At 34.8% G+C, this 17,628-nt stretch overlaps 1 protein-coding gene across 1 annotated transcript in view; it reads right to left on the bottom strand.

The window, feature by feature from the left end:
* The window catches only part of LOC107440181 (Golgi-associated plant pathogenesis-related protein 1), a 51,862-nt gene extending 39,944 nt beyond the window's left edge, over nt 1-11,918 (bottom strand). Inside the window, exon 1 of the mRNA XM_016053027.4 lies at nt 11,775-11,918. Within this exon, the coding sequence (XP_015908513.1) occupies nt 11,775-11,787 (13 nt within the window). The 5' untranslated portion in view covers nt 11,788-11,918. The remainder of the gene's footprint in view (nt 1-11,774) is intronic.
* Between the last annotated feature and the right edge of the window lie 5,710 nt (nt 11,919-17,628).

Below are 17,628 nucleotides of genomic sequence, written 5' to 3'. Positions count from 1 at the left end.
ATTTATTAGCGATAAAAGGGTGATTTAATTTCTATTTGTGGCAACATTTAAAACTTAGCTGTCCTACACATATCGTCAGTTAATATTTAAACATTCTGGCAATTAGTAAATGATCAAAATACCGATTTACGATTATCTTCCTTTGTCGGCAATATCTTGATTAAATTCTGTTTTTTTATCTATCAGGAAGCAATTAAAACTTAGATTTGTCATCGAGCATGGAGCTCCAGTAGACATTTAAAAGCTTGAACAAGTCGGAAAATGGCTGAAGTTTTATTTTCAAAATTCCATCGTTACAGATACGAAAACAAATTGTCAAAAATGTGGTCAAAATTTAATGAATTTAACTTTTTTCTGAACTTTTCAAAAAATTGCTTATGAACTTGACGCGTTGAAGTTAGACTCGTTGCAATGTTCATGAAAGTTCAAAAAAATTTCTTAAATTTTTTATTTGTTTATTCAAGTTGAAAAATTGTTGCAAATCTTTTCCTTGAACTATCCCAATTTAAAAATGAAAGTTTTAAATTTTTAATAACATATATTTTATTTATACACATACATTTAATAATAAAATCTAGGTTTATTAAATCTAGGTTTCTTTCCAGAAAAAGAAAATTCTTAATGTACAAAACTCTTGTCCGGCCAGTCTTGACATACGCTTCTGAAACTTGGACAATGTGACAAAATTGGAGAAAAATTGTATCGCAATATTTGAGATAAAGATTTTGCGAGGTATGCTTGGTGGTGTAAATGAAAACAATAACTGGAGAAGGAGATTTAAGTTTGAACTGTACAAGATTTATAAACAACCTGATATTATTAAATACATAAAAATAAATAGAATGAATTTGATCGCCCACGTGATTCGAATGAGTGACAACAACACAATAAAAAAGATACTGCTTTTTAGACTCACTGGAAAAAGAAAGCGGGGAAGCCCGCTGTTGAGATGGCCTGACTCAGTTGAGTCTGATTTTCTCGCAATTAATGAAAAAAATTGGAGATCAAAGATAAATCGGAAGTCGTCATGGAGAAATCTTCAGAGGAAGGCATTGGCTCACATTGGGCTGTCTAGNGTTAGACTCGTTGCAATGTTCATGAAAGTTCAAAAAAATTTCTTAAATTTTTTATTTGTTTATTCACGTTGAAAAATTGTTGCAAATCTTTTCCTTGAACTATCCCAATTTAAAAATGAAAGTTTTAAATTTTTAATAACATATATTTTATTTATACACATACATTTAATAATAAAATCTAGGTTTATTAAATCTAGGTTTCTTTCCAGAAAAAGAAAATTCTTAATGTACAAAACTCTTGTCCGGCCAGTCTTGACATACGCTTCTGAAACTTGGAAAATGACAAAATTGGAGGAAAATTGTATCGCAATATTTGAGAGAAAGATATTCCGGTGTATACTTGGTGGTGTAAATGAAAACAATAACTGGAGAAGGAGATTTAACTTTGAACTGTACAAGATTTATAAACAACCTGATATTATTATATACATAAAAATAAATAGAATGAATTGGATCGCCCACGTGATTCGAATGAGTGACAACAACACAATAAAAAAGATGCTGCTTTTTAGACCCACTGGAAAAAGAAAGCGGGGAAGCCCGCTGTTGAGATGGCCTGACTCAGTGGAGTCTGATTTTCTCGCAATTAATGAAAAAAAATTGGAGATCAAAGATAAATCGGAAGTAGTCATGGAGAAATCTTCAGAGGAAGGCATTGGCTCACATTGGGCTGTCTAGCCAACTATGATGATGATATTTAATAATTAAAAAATGATAATAATTTTTAAAAAAAAGAAAGCAAATAATGTTTTTTTAAGGAAGACCTGGATGTAAAATTAGAAAAGAAGTAACTGTCACGTAAATGCGAACTTATTCTCTTAGAAAAATGTTTACAAATATGCACATTTTAGAAATTTATTAAGATAAAACGAATTTGTAAAATTTACAATTTTTTCTCTATTTAACTGTCCCGAAAATGTATAAACTTATATATTAGTTGTAACATCTAATCAAAATTAAGAAAAAAAGATATTTAAAAGATGTAGTATAAGAGATATTAGAGATAATTGATAGGATATTAAGGTTAAATAATCTCGTTATTCCTCGATTAATTACGATGCTCTAGTTAGAATTGAGAAACATTTGTATACGTTAATAGGCTTTTAATAGTGTTATTAATACAATAGTAACTTGAATATAATAAACTTTATAACATTGACTGGATACTAATAAATATCAATGAAGTCTGGTAACTATTGATAAAGAGCTATTAATGTGACGTATTCTTACCCTTTAACTGGCTTATTTAATTATCATGTGCAATCACAGATTATTAATAATATCTGATTAAGATTATTACCGGACAAGTGCATACTGGGCAATGACCTAATCATTATCGCCATTAGCTTATTCCAGTTAATTTATCTGTTATTAATCATAACTAGAAATTATAATAACTACATCTTTGGCTAAATGTGATTAAAAAAAAGCACATAAATCGTGGTATCAGTACCCCCTGGAAGAGAAAAGGCCTATGCACCATAAACAAGAAATTTGATCCTGTAGTAGTCCAAACGCAGTGACATCTTTCGAAATCACCCCCACTGCGCAGCTTAGTAACCTAAACGAAGAGACATCTTTATTATTTTGCCTCCACTGCGCAGTTTATGTTGTAAATTGATCAAACCATCTTTCTTCTAGGTGTTACTGGGTTTCCCTAACGTTTCTCCCATGAAGATTATACCCTCATAGAATATTAATAAATGGTGATTATTATTAATAATTAAATAAACGAGCCGCGATAGCACATGGGATAGAGCGTTCGCCTTCCAATGAGGTGAACCGGGTTCGAATCCTAGCGATGGCTGGTAGATAAGAATTCCGCTTGCACCGACCACAGTGCTGACGTGAAATAGCCTCAGTGGTAAACGAGTCATGGGTTAGAGTCTCCTTGCCGTCAGGCTAACCATGCGAAGTTCCCGTGGTCTTACCCTCCATGTAACGCAAATCCGGGTTAGTTCCATCAAAAAGTCCTCCACGAAGATAAATTTCTCCCAATACTTGATCTAGGAGTTCCTTTGTCTTCTGGATTGGGTTCAAAATTACAAGGCTAAGGCGTTGATCATTAGAAGTCGTAAACCAAAAAATTGTGTCTGCTGATCAACGACGGATATAAAATAAAATTAAATAAACCGATTCAATGCAATAATTCGTAATAATTTATCACATTAATTGTTCAGTTTGGTTGTTATTTATATTTCTGGCCTTGGCAACAGTAAGTGCTGCTAGGCGACCGCAGATGATTTTAATCGAAAGTTTGATATTTTTAAACATAAATTCAGCAGACAATTTACCATTATAGCTTCATTTGTGTTGTTGACAGTAAAGTGAAAAGTTCTTCTCTTTCAAAAAATGGAATTGAATCGTGAACATTTTCGTGCCATTATTTTTCATAACTTTCGACGTGGATTGTCAAGACAAGAGTGCTTCGATGAACTTAATTCTTTATTCAGCGATAAAGCGCCATCCTACAGCACTGTAAAAAATTGGTATAACGAATTTAATCGTGGTCGATGTTCGATCCAGGACGAATCCCGTGCAGGTCGTCCAAAATCCGTTGTTGTGCCAGAAAAGATCGATGCTGTGCGTGAACTGATAAAGCAAGATCGTCATGTGACATACCGTGAGATAGAGGCGTCTTTGGACATTAGTATGACTAGCATCAATAAAATATTGCATGAACATTTGAGCGTAAAAAAAATTTGTTCGCGTTGGATCCCGCATAATCTGACAAACGCTCAAAAAAAGGCTCGTGTCGATTGGTGCAAGGAAATGTTGGAAAAATACGTTCAAGGTACATCAAAGGCTGTGTATAACATCTACACAGGTGACGAATCATGGATCTATGCATATGAGCCGGAAACAAAACAGCAATCAACTGTATGGGTCTTCCAAGACGAGGCAAAACCAACAAAAGTTGTTCGAGGAAGAAGCACATCGAAACAAATGATTGCCTGTTTCTTCGGCATTAACGGTCATGTGGCAACAGTGGCGTTAGAGCAACGCAGGACGGTCAATTCTGAATGGTACACGACCATTTGTTTGCCAGAAGTCATCGGAGAAATTCGAAAAAAGCAGAAGAACAGGCGAATCATTCTTCATCATGACAATGCGAGCTCTCACACATCGACTCAAACAAAGGCATTTCTGACGGAGCGAAAGATCGAACTGATGGGTCATCCGCCGTACAGCCCTGATTTGGCACCCAATGACTTCTTCTTATTCCCACACATCAAAAATAAATTACGTGGACAACGATTTTCGACCCCCGAAGAAGCGGTTGATGCATTCAAAACGCATGTTTTGGAGTTACCTCAATCGGACTGGAAAAAGTGCTTTGAAAATTGGTTCAAACGCATGCAAAAGTGTATTGATCATCATGGAGAATATTTTGAAAAACAATAAAACCAATTTCGATCCTACATATTTGTTTTTTCATTATTAGGCCAGAAATATAAATAGCAACCCTCGTAATAGCAAATTTCATTGGAAATTATAAATAATCAGAGGGTTATGAAAGAAATTCAACAGTTTTATCATCTTAATTGATCATTATAAATAACCAGATTACTTTGACTGTTACATATAATTCAGATAAAAATAAATGCTCGTCGCAGTATGGTTTCGTAACGACGGGAATTATGACAAAAATAAGACGCATATCCACTGAGTGTTCTAAAATTATTCTCTTCCAGCTCCAAATATCGATTTTTATTGTGTTGTCACATCGCTATTTTTGATAACATCTTTGCAGAATGCTTCTTCTAATTCTGAAATGAACATCTTTTACTCATGAGAAGAAATTATTGACATCTATTCTTTGATTATTCTCAAGGACGATAAAGAGAACAATTAAAAGGAATTAATTTGAATAAAGGAAAAGTTTCTGTTTCCTCAGACAGCGTGAGACATAAGACTGCTACGTTTTTGCAAAATATTGCATAGAGTGGTGGACAATTAAAGACTAAGTTTTCGGGAATTTTACTAAACATTTTAAAACCCTCACCACAAGAAAGATGTAATATAAGGCCTTTTCAAATAAAATTTTACATCATTTTCATGCAGTGGGTGTGGAAAGTAATTTTTAATAAAATTTACAAAACTAAGACACTCAAAACAACATTTTTCTCAAAAAACGTAGAAAGTTGTTTATCCTGCATAAACGAAAAAATTTTTCCTCGGAAAGAAACATTTTTTTGGTGTGTTTAAATTTTCAACCAACTCAAAACATGTATAATGACCAGGAATCTTTATTAAAAATGAATAATAAAGAAGATATTCCTGATTAAATATAAATAATGAACACGAATCCCTTATTAAATATGAATATTGATCCCGAATATCTGAAATATGAATTATGAGCAAGAATTCCTTGTTAAATATAAATATTTGACAAAATTCCCTTGGTTAATACAAAATATTGTTGTAGTTCATTTACGTCAAACTAGAGCTGCACAATGGGCTATTGGCGACGGTCTGGGAAACATCCCTGAGGATGATCTGAAGACATGCCATCACAATTTTGATCCTCTGCAAAGGGGATGGCACCCCCGCTTCAGTAGCCCGACGACCTGCAGGTGAAGTCTAGCACTTTACGGTCGAACAGTTTAATGAGGACCCATACCGCACACCCTCGGTCCCTTCGTAGACTGATCAAAGTGGACACCCACCCACACACAGACCGAAGCCGGTGATGCTTGATTTCGGTGATCTGCTGGGAACCGTGTCTAAAAGACCAGTCCGCTGCTAGACAATATAAATTATTGAGCATGAATCAGTCATTAAATATAAATAATGAACATGAATCCCTTATTAAGAATAAATAATGAAAAAAAATCCCTTATTAAGTAGAAATAATGAAAAAAAATCCCTTATTAAGTAGAAATAATGAACAAAAATCCCTTAGGATATAGATAGAAATAGCGAGCATCTATCCCTTATTAAATATAAAAATATCTATATTTTCTTCTAATTATAAAATTCACTTATACAAAGACAATGCCGAGCTGGCTAAGAGGCTAAGGCACTAGGCTGCCATTGTGAATAACTGGGGTTCGATCCCCAGTTGCAGCTTGAAGCCCACCCAGCTTCAGATCGGTAGGTACCAGCTTGTCTGGGAAATAAAGGCGACCTGTGTGCGGTGCTGACCACACTGCAACAATCATGCCGTTGGTCACGAAATTGCTTAGCCTTACTCGCCATGACCTCTCTGGTCACAACGGGTTGTTGAGGGAATTCTTTACTTTTATACAAAGATAATTCCACATAAAAATAGTTTTTAATAATTATTTACTCTTTTTATTATTTTATTTTACAATGATCGGAAAAAAAATTATTGAAAAAGTTCAAATTTTTACTGCATATTCCAGTTCGTAATTTGAAATGAGAAAATACAAAATTTGAACGTAATCAATCGATCAGTTCCTGAATGATGAGAGTGTTTATTTGGTCCCTTATTATGAGGTCCTAACTGGAAATATTAGCAGAACTTTCTGTCAGGCAGCTAAATCTACTCAGGAATAGTTTCATAAAACTATTTGCAAGGTTGGTCAGGAACACAAAAACTCATTTTTGTACGGAGCTATTATGTATCTCAAAATTAGTCATGAACATGAAAAATTAATAGCTTAAAATTGTATGTGCCAGGCGCAAAATAGAAAAAAAAAGCGAACACTCTGAACTACTTATGATCTAATGATCGGTTTTTCACGTACTAGGACTCCATAGTTCGATACACAAACCTTAAATATGTTAAATTGTAATTTTGAGCCAATCCACAAGACAAGGAAACTCCTGGATCAGTACCCCCAGAGGTATTGATTTGTTATGGGAACATGGATATAGATTTAGCGTGTATCAGTCACCATTTCGGCTGTCATATGTCTTCGGCTGGCGGGGATCGAGACCACGAACTCTTGGACATGGGCCCAGTACCCTATCGACCAGGCTATCCCGGCCTTTTGTTAAAGAATTTAGATTCTTGACCCTTAGAATGTAGACCCTTAAATTCCGCAATCTGGAAAACGTTAAGCCGCGATGGCTCAGGGAATAAAGCGTTCGCCTTCCAATGAGATGAGCCGGGTTCGAGTCCCGACAATGAGTGATCGATACGAATTCCGCGGCCGGCTTGCAGCAACCACAGCGCTAACGTGAAATATCCTCAGTGGTAGACGAATCATGGGTTAGAGTCCCTTTGCCGTCAGGCCAATCGTGGGAGATTCTCGTGGTTTTCATCTCTATGTAACGCAAATGCCGGTTAGTTCCATCAAAAAGACTTCCACGAAAACAAATATCCACCAATATTTAATTCAGGAGTTCCCTTGTCTTCTGAACTGGGTTCAAAATTACAAGGTTACGGAGTCGTAAACCCGAAAAATTGGGTCGGCTGTTCAACGATGATTATAAAATAAAATACATGCGATATTTTAAGTTATGAAATTGTACGAAAGCATGTCTTTAAATGAAAACTACGTTTTTCCCCCGACGGATTATTAATCCACAAAACGTCAGGGATAACCGAAAGCTGGAATATAGGGTAGAATGGCTTGAATATAGGGTAGAGTAGTTGGAATATAGGGTTCCAATAGAAGGAGAAAGGTGGAAGCCCATTAATGTTTTGTTTAAAATTTGCGCATTTTGCCAAATCTTTGGAACTAATGAAGCAAATCAAAAAGATTTTCTACAAGATTCTAAAAAATTTCGCTATCCGAAGATTATCTCAGGTAAAAAAATTATTGTAGATAATTATTTATTGTTTAATTTACTAATGATAAAGAAAAAACATTTTAAGGTAGATAAATGTTTACAGCAATATAATCGACGTAAATTAAATTGCAAAACTTAAAGGAACATGATTCTGAGAAATAAAAATTTAAAAACAAAACAGAAGTATACAAAATGAAATTAACATTAAAGCACATTCTATAACATAAATTGTCTGCTGATGTTATTGGGACCACGTTTTCCAGATTTTATATTTTATAACCGTCGTTGAACAACCGACCCAATTTTTGGGTATACGGCTACTAATGTTCAACTCCGTAACCTTGTGATTTTGAACCCAATCCAGAAGACAAGGGAGCTCCTGGATGAAATATTAGGAGAAATTTGTCTCCGTGTAGGACTTTTTAGATTGAACTAACCCGCATTTGCATTACATGGAGATAAAGATCTCGAGAATCTCCCACGGTTAGTCTGACGGCAAGGGGACTCTAACCCACGATCCGTCTACCATTTAGGATATTTCATGTCAGCACTGTGGTCGGGGCAAGCCGGATGCGGAGTTCATATCGACCAGCCATTGCTGGGATTCGAAACCGGGCCATCTCATTGGAAGGCTTACGTTCTATACAACAGAATACAAAATTTTCGCGAAATCGGTCGAATAGTTCTTGAGAAATTGAATTTTAAGGAAGTCGAATATTTAAAATTCCATTTCTCGTGAACTATTCAACCTATCTCACGCAAATTTTGTATTTTGCCATGTAATTCATATTGTACAATTCATTGCCATGTACAATTCAAATTTTTTTCGATTACTAATTGAAATTGTTAAAAAAAATTATTAATATTTAATAAAACGGGCATAAAATTTTCAGTTCGTTAAAAAAGTTCTCCATATGTATGGCGAAGTACGTGAAAAGTAAAATTAACATTGAGGGATCCAAACTTTGGATCGCTCTTTTTACATACTATGGGGACCCTATTTTCCAGATTGCGGCTATATCCCCTTATATTTTGGGGCCCTAAAATCGGAATCAGTGAAAAAAAAGTACGTTTATTCACAGAAAGTACGGTTTTGTGACTTATTTCGTAACTTAAAATATCGTCTGCACTAATTAATTACCATATTCGAGTTCACCCCCCTCAAACCGTTGAGATTGAGTCCGAGAACGTGAAGATCCGATCATTAGATCAAAAATTATTCAGGGTGGTAGTTCTTTCTTTGGGGAAGTGAGGGCGTACTGTACGTTTTGTCTGAATTCGTAACGTAAAATATAATCTGGTCGCATTTATCAGAGAATTTAGTTTTACGAACCAATAAGAATGAGTCAAACTCGAATTATTATATAGAAAGTCATTCCGGCTGTTCACTTTCTATTTATTTTGCGCACTCTTTTAAAATAAGTCAGTATTTTATCAAAGCAATGTTTAAGTCAGGAAATTTATTTTGTAATTTTCTATGTTCGGTTAACTTTAAAATTAATTTAATACACTTATAAAAAAAAAAGAATAATTTTGAATTTAAAAATAAATTAATTATGTATAAATGCTTAACCAGCAAGTGCTAGCTACTCACACTGTTTAAGGTGCAAAATAAAATACAATTGTAAAAAGCAAAATAAAATTGTAAATCGTAAAATTTACAACTACTTTAAATTTTAGAAAAAAATCAGATACTTTTAATGTTCGCAGTTATACATTTTATTTTTATTTATTTTAAAATAAAATAACATATACAACACATTACAGCGTTGAAAAGCCGACCCAATTTTAAATTTACGACTATAGACTCCGTAGCTTTCTAATTTTGACCTCAACCCAGAAGACGAAAATCTCTCACAATGAGTTCGCCGCCAAGGAGGTTCTAACTCATGATTCGTCAACCACTGAGGATTGTGGTCGGTGTAGGATGTCATAAGCATTTTATCATAGTTTTTATAAGAAAATGTCTAAATATATTTTGATTAGAAAATCTTGACATTCTAATATACAGGAATCACAGCCCAAAATTAAAAATAATGAAAATAGTTACCTTAATTTCGTTCATTAAAAAAAAGTCGAAATTTTTTTTCTTCTAATTTTCAAAATATCTGCAAAATGATTTTCTTTTTCTTTACTTGTATTTAACTTAGTTAAATTAAAATTGATTCATAAAAAAATTTATTTACTTGGTTTATTGGGAAGGAACTCAAAATAATTTTAGTTTTCGTAAATTAAATAATCTAAAATATTTATTTTCGATTTAATATTATAAAAACATGTTTATTTTTATTTAAAGCGGTAGTTAACAAAAGAAACTATCCATTTAAATTCAAACATGCTATTACTTAAGCCGGAGCACTATTGTAACAGACAAGCACAATATATATTCAAATTTTAGTGGTAAATATGGACAGTCTTTAAATAGTTTTCTCGAAAATAAAAAAATGAGACATTAAGAAAAAACTTTTATAATCTTTTTTTTTAACTCATGCATCAAAGTCTTAACTTTTAATATAGAATTTACATGAAACTATAAAATTATTTAAGTATAAAACTGTGCGACTAATTTTAAAGTTTATACAGAATAATTTTTATGTACGAAATTGATATTTATTTAGGTTTTACCAGTATTACTCTCTACCAGTGTTAAGTCCGAAAAATTATAAAAATGCATTCATATTTTTTTTTCCAAAATAAAAATTAAATTATTAAAATACTAATCTTAAGACTTTTCATTTATTCCTTAAAATAATTTAAAGATTTTAAGCTAGCTTAAATCGAAATTTACCAGAAAAACTCATCATATTTAACGAATATACTTAAAATTATCTAATCCGATTCAGTTTTTATGTACAAAAATGTTTAAAAAAAACACTCGGGGGAAAAAAAACCTAAACATCTTTCAATAGCAAAAGATATAGATCTTATCCTTACAATAACTTCAACAATAAGGCAACTTATACGGTATTTAATCCTAGAGTAAATATATGACCAACAAAGATTTACTATATGACAATAGTATGACTTAGTAGTAAACAATATGACTTAACTCAAGAGTATAAAACTTCAAAACCAAAGAATCCAAAAAATTAATATTTCATTTTTTTATACGAGAACGCACAACCACCAGAAAAAGTTTAGCTGTATTAGTAGACCTGGGAAAAAATTTAACGTATCATCATTCTTAGTTTTAACATGAACTCTTGTTTCTCATATTTTTGTAGAAATTTCGAATTAACATGCATTGTAATAAAGATTATGTCATTTACAAGTATCGCCAAAAAAAATCACATTTTGTAACCGGACTGTTCTATCTGGTTTATAAAATACATTAAATAAAAAAAAATTTAAAAAACTGTAAATGAAACGTCTACACTCTGAAAACAGATTAAAATATTTCGAATTGGAATGAAATTTAAAGAACTTTATTGCTATCAAATATAAGAATTCCAGCATTTGCGTTTTTAGTGATTTTTCATGAAAGCCCCGAACTCTAAATGCAATAAAGTTTTCTTTATTTAAACTTTTAAAACAATTTCAACAATCCAAATGTTATAACCATAATAAAAATCACTACCATCCTTATCACAAATAAATAAAGAATAGGAAAATAATTAATATATGATTTTTTTATCATGCAGATGAAAACTCAAATAAATGTTAAAAAATTTTATTCTAAAGACGTTGTTTATACCTATCGAACAGAAGGAAAATGAGCTGAAAATATCACTCTTTAAACTAAATTTAAATATTTTCACTAAAAACAATATAAACAACCTATAATTCATTCGATAGAAAAAATTTATAGCCTTATCAAGTCAGCAATCAAAAATCGAACATAGGTGTATTTTGGCATTAAGTTTTAATTATAAAAAACACATTAATAAAATATTCCAGATTTTGAAGCAAACGATTAATTCATTCCAGAGAAAATCGTTTTCATTCCCTTCAAATAGTATAAAGAGCAGGAGAATAATTCGAACAATGACTCACCTGTCTTTTCCATAACTAAAGAAAAGGTGTTTCACCGAGACGTTGTTTGTTTTCTCCCAACAAATATAGAGCTCAAATGAAGAAAATCCTGAAAACCTAATGGCCCAGACACATTTAATACTTCGGGATTTGCTCTAGCCTATCTCTAGTTGGCGACGGAAGATGCCGCCCGATTGGCGAGCTTCTTTCTTCTTCTTTTATCTGATGTCAACTTCTGTTTTATCTCATTTAATAAATATGAAATGACTGTGCGGGAACACTTTCAAAAACCTATATCTTTACTCCCCGTAAAGCATTTTTATGTGTTTCTCTCATCCATCAGAAGTTAATGGATTGTCACATCATGTTAAAATTCAAAAATATTTTGTTTTCCAATTCGAAAAAAAAAAATTGATAAAATTTGATAGCAGTCTGCTCTTTCCTGTATTTGTTAGGAATTTATTATTTGCTTATTTATTGCTAAATTATTTTAGGGTTTAGAAGGAAAAAAATGGTTTTTGTTTATTTATTTTTTTTTTTTTTGTTCAAAAGGTGCTTTGATGCCTTTATGATGTACTAAAGACAAGGGTCAACAAAAATAAAAATTTCTAAAAGCCAACCAACTTTCCGGATGTTATAGAAAATAGATAGTCGTGGTAGCTTTTTGATTTTAGGAATTTGCATGAACACTCTTATTATTTTTATTTAATGCGATCTAAAGAATAAAAAAAGTGGTCAGTATGAATAAATGGTCAGTATGGTTTACTATTATAATAATGCACAAACAGTTTAATCGAATAAAAATCCCATTACGGATTTTGAAACTTTTCTTGGACGCTCTGATTTTATTTTATTTTATAACCGTCGTTTAACAGCCGACCCAATTTTATGGGTTTCAACTTCGTAGCCTTGTAATTTTGAATCCAATCCATAAGACAAGGGAACTCCTGGATCGAGTATTGGGAGAAATTTGCTTTCGTGAAGGACTTTTTGATGGAGCTAGCCCGCATTTGCGTTACATGGAGAGGAAGACCACGAGAACCTCCCACGGTTAGCCTGACGGCAAGAATAATCTAACCCATGATCCGTCTACCACTGAGACCATTTCACGTCAGCACTTAGTGACTTCGTACCGTAGTGGACCGATTGTTAAGACACGGTTCCCAGCAGATCACCGAAGTCAAGCATCTCTGGGTGCGGTCAGTGAGCGGGTGGGTGACCACTTGAATCAATCTGCGTAGGAACCGACGGTGTGCGGTATTGGTCCTCGTGTTAAACTGTTCAACCGTAAAGTGCTCGACTTCACGTGCAGGTCGTCGGGCTACCGAAGCGAGGAAGCATCCCCTCTGCAGAAGATCAAAATTATGATGGCATGTCATCGGATCGTCCTCAAGGATGTTTCTCAGACCGTCGCCAGTAGCCCATTGTGCAGCTCTAGTGTGACGTAAATGAACTACAACTACAACAATTTACTTAGTGACTTCAATTTAAAATTATATATTTAAAATAACAATCTTTGCAGACGTATGTAAGATTATTTAATTTCATTACATAGTTATTTCATTATGAAAAAAAAATTCGAACCCGCAATCTCCTCACTGAAGAGTGCTTGGCGTTGCTGCAAGATCAGTTGGCAAGTAAAGCCACAATTGCATGAATATATGAGGTTTGTGAGTTTATTACAACCCTACCAACAATTTTACCTTGGCCCCAGATGGGTTCGAAATTGGAGCGATATGAGTCCAGTAAGAACATGCACTGAGGCACCAATATTGGGATGTCTAGATTTTCTAATATTGGTCCTAGAATGGCCTATATAGGGCCTACATTGGCCAATATAGTACCTACATTGGCTAAATAATGGATATATAATATCGGGTGAATCTGACAATTCTATATAAGACCGATATTGGTTGTAAATTGGCTGTAAAATATCGGGTGAATTGAAAAAATAAAGGACTTTTGAACCTTTTCTGAGCCAAGATTCATGAATATTGGCCCCATGAGGGCCAAAGTTATTTTGCTGTTAGGGAAAGTACTACTTATAATTTCTTGTCTATGTGGTACATAAAGCACATGTGGCACAGCTATGTGGTCATAAAGCACAAATTAGACAAGGACATCACAAAGATGAATTCAGGGCTACTGAGAGATTCGAACCTGTTACTTCCATCTTACAGAGAATCTTGAGGTTCCAATTACTTATACAAGTTTGTGTGGTTATTACAAACTGTGGCTTATAAGCTCTTGTCAAATTAAAGAACATATAGCTCAAGTTGTTGTTGCTGTTGTAGTTCATTTACGTCGCACTAGAGCAGCACAATGGGCTATTGGCGACGGTCTGGGAAACATCTCTGAGGATGATCCGAAGACATGCCATCACAATTTTGATCCTCTGCAGAGGGGATGGCACCCCCGCTTCGGTAGCCCGACGACCTGCGCGCGAAGTCGAGCACTTTACGGTAGCACAGCTTAACGAGGACAAATACCGCACACCCTCGGTCCCTACGCAGACTGATCCAAGGGATCACCCACCCGCACACTGACCGCAGCCAGTGATGCTTGAGTTCGGTGATCTGCTGGGAACCGTGTCTTAACGATCAGTCCACTGCGGGACATAGCTCAAGTTAAAGAAAGGCTATTAGGGCGTCAAAAAGATGCATCTAGGGTTACTGTGGAATTTAAACTCGATATCTTGACGCAACAGAGCGTTTGGTGAAACGGCGAGGTGACTTTATTCGAAATACAGTCAGATTTCTATTTAACGAATTTAAATTTTGCGAATTTTTTTGTGGAACCAAGAACATCTTGGAAATTTCTTCGTAAAATAACCTCCAAATAGCGAAGTCAATTTTCCATTTAACGAATTTTTCTTTGAGATCTACTTTCCTTATTTCGGAAAATATTTCTATACCTTTTATGCTTGCTAATACATTTTTGGGGGGAAATGAAAGCATCAAAATCCCTTTCCCTTTTGTTTGCTTTTCAAACGAAAAACTCAGACATAATTAACAGATTTTATCAGTAGCAATTAAACTTAAGAACGCATATGTTAATGCATGCTTAAAATTATTTTTATAATAAATGCAGCTATCATTTTATACATACATTTAGCCTTTTTTAGCTGAAAATGTTCGTAGCATGCCAGTGTAACACTGGATAATGTTTTGCTCCTTTCTTTCTTCCCATGCTTCGATGGTTAAGATTTATAAAATAAATAGTAGATACTAGTTTACAAGATAAAGGTGTATCAATTGCACTTTTAATTATGTCTAGTGTTTATGAATTTAAAAGCTGTTTTGAATTGTTTAAATATTTCGAAAGGTGATTTTCTATTTACGGAACTTTCCATATAACGAACTTATTATCGGGATTTAGCTACTTCGTTAAATGGAGGTCCGACTGTATATCAGTTTTTTCCACTTTAATTACAAAGCAAAAGCAGTTTTTATTGAACAATATATTTTCGATTCCTAATGATCCATACATTAAAGAACTCATCTTCTAAGTTGCAAAATTAATATATACATTTTGAAAAGAAAAAAAGGTCGAAATCAGATCCAATACTGAATGGATTGTGAAGATAGCCCTTCTCAATTTGCCACAGACTAATCATTCAATTTTGAGGTTGTTTAACTGAATCTAATTACAAGAAGCTTTCACAGAAATCAGATATTTGAAAAGCACAAACCAATAAAGTGAGAGAGCCACGATGGCTTAGGGGATAGAGCGTTCGCCTTTCAATGAGGTGAACCGGGTTCGAATCCCCAGCGATGGCTGGTCGAAACGACTCCGCATCCGGCTTGCACCGACCACAGTGCTGAACGTGAAATATCCTCAGTGGTAGACGGATCATGGGTTAGAGTCAGGCTAACCGTGGGAGGGTCTCGTGGCCTACTTCTCCATGTAACGCAAATTCGGGTTAGTTCCATCAAGAAGTCCTCCACGAAGGCAAATTTCTCTTAATACTTGATCCGGGAGTTCCCTTGTCTTCTGGATTAGGTTCAAAATGACAAGGCTATGGAGTTGAACATTAGTACTCGTAAACCCAAAAATTGGGTCTTCTGTTCAACGACGGATATAATAAAAAAAAAAACAATAAAGAGAATATTGAATTTTAGAGCGTGTTATCGCTACAAAATCAGCAACGAAATTAAAAAGAGGCAGTCAAGTACGTCCACAAACTGTTTAATAGCTGCGAACTCTAATCCTATGTCTTTAATTGGATTTCTAACTATTCAAAATAGCCCTAATAATTACTGGGGAACATATGAAAACTAATACCTCAGGAAAATCTGAATGGAATTTGAATTCTAATATTCTTTTTTATTTCGAGGTGGATTTTCATCGCTTTTACTATTTACTCGTATTATATATTTTTATATTTAAGTTTGAAACTTATTAAACTATAGAATTAAACAACCTTCGTGGATCTAAGTCTGGTTATTCAAGGAGTAAATCAGCTAACTTCACTCGCGTCTACATATTTTCTTTCTCTGGAATGATTTTCTCAAGCAGTAGTAACCGAGGGTGTGCGGTATTGGACCTCGTTAAATTGTTCTACCGTAAAGTGCTCGACTTCACGTGCAGGTCGTAGAGCTACCGAAGCGGGGTGCAGAGGATCAAAATTGTGATGGCACGTCTTCGGATCATCCTCGGGTATGTTTCCCAGACAGTCGCCAATAGCCTTAAGAAAAACCACCAGGCATTCATTGGTAAAAATATGACAGTCTTCAAATTTTGCGACCACTTGGATCAGTCTGCATAGGGACCGAGGGTGTGCGGTATGGGTCCTCGTTAAACTGTTCTTCAATAAAGTGCTCAACTTCACGTGCAGGTCGTTGGGATACTGAAGCGGGGATGTCATCCCCTCCGCAGAGGATCAAAATTGTGATGGCATGTCTTCGGATCATCCTCCGGGATGTTTCCCAGACCGTCGCCAATAGCCCATTGTGCAGCTCTAGTGCTACGTAAATGAACTACAACAACAACCCTACTTCGAACGTACAAAAGCGCATTATCTAAGAACAATATCTTCACTGTCAGAGAATTCATACATTTCCAAGCTCCTGTAGTCTAAAGAAAGGTTTATAAAAACATTTAAAACGAATGTTTTATTTAAGTGGAACCAACTTTAAAGATCAGAGGTCCCACAGTGGACTGTTCGTAAGAGACGGTTTCCAATAGATCACCAAAGTCAATCATCACTGGCTGCGGTCAGTGAGCGGGTGGGTGGCCACTTCAGTCATCCAGAGAAGCAAGGTATCGATCCTCGTTTGACTGATGTACCGTAAATACTCGGATCAAAATTGTGATGACATGTCTTCTTCAAGAATGCATCCTAGACTATCGCCAATTTTAGTGCGCAATGAATAAAGTATTACCTTATTTATTGGAATTGCATACACTTGCAGGCTTGTGAGCTCAATTTAGGCTTATAAAACTTTGTCAAAGAGAAGGGCAGATAGCATAATGGAGAGAAAGACAACATGAAGATACATCCAGGGTAACAGCGGGATTCGAACCCGCTACCTTTATGCCTTGTATGGTATTTGGCGGGTGACACCCCTCGGCCATGGAGGTCCCGACTGTTTTTACTTAAAGACCTGAGCTTAATTAAATTTTCAAGTTTATGTGCTCAAAAGATCCCACAGTGGACTGATCGTTAAGACACGGTTCCCAGTAGAACACCAAAGTCAAGCATCACTGGCTGCTGTCAGTTTGCGGGTGGATTACCACTTGGATCAGTCTACGAAGAGACCGAGGGTGTGCGGTATTGGTCCTCGTTAAACAGTTCTACCGTAAAGTGCTTGACATCACAAGCAGATCGTCGGGCTACCAAGGCGGAGCAGCCATCCCCTCTGCAGAGGATCAA

The sequence above is a fragment of the Parasteatoda tepidariorum genome, chromosome 1, assembly GCF_043381705.1.
Source record: "Parasteatoda tepidariorum isolate YZ-2023 chromosome 1, CAS_Ptep_4.0, whole genome shotgun sequence".
Lineage (NCBI taxonomy): Eukaryota > Metazoa > Arthropoda > Arachnida > Araneae > Theridiidae > Parasteatoda > Parasteatoda tepidariorum.
This window is presented reverse-complemented; position numbering and strand designations above follow the sequence as displayed.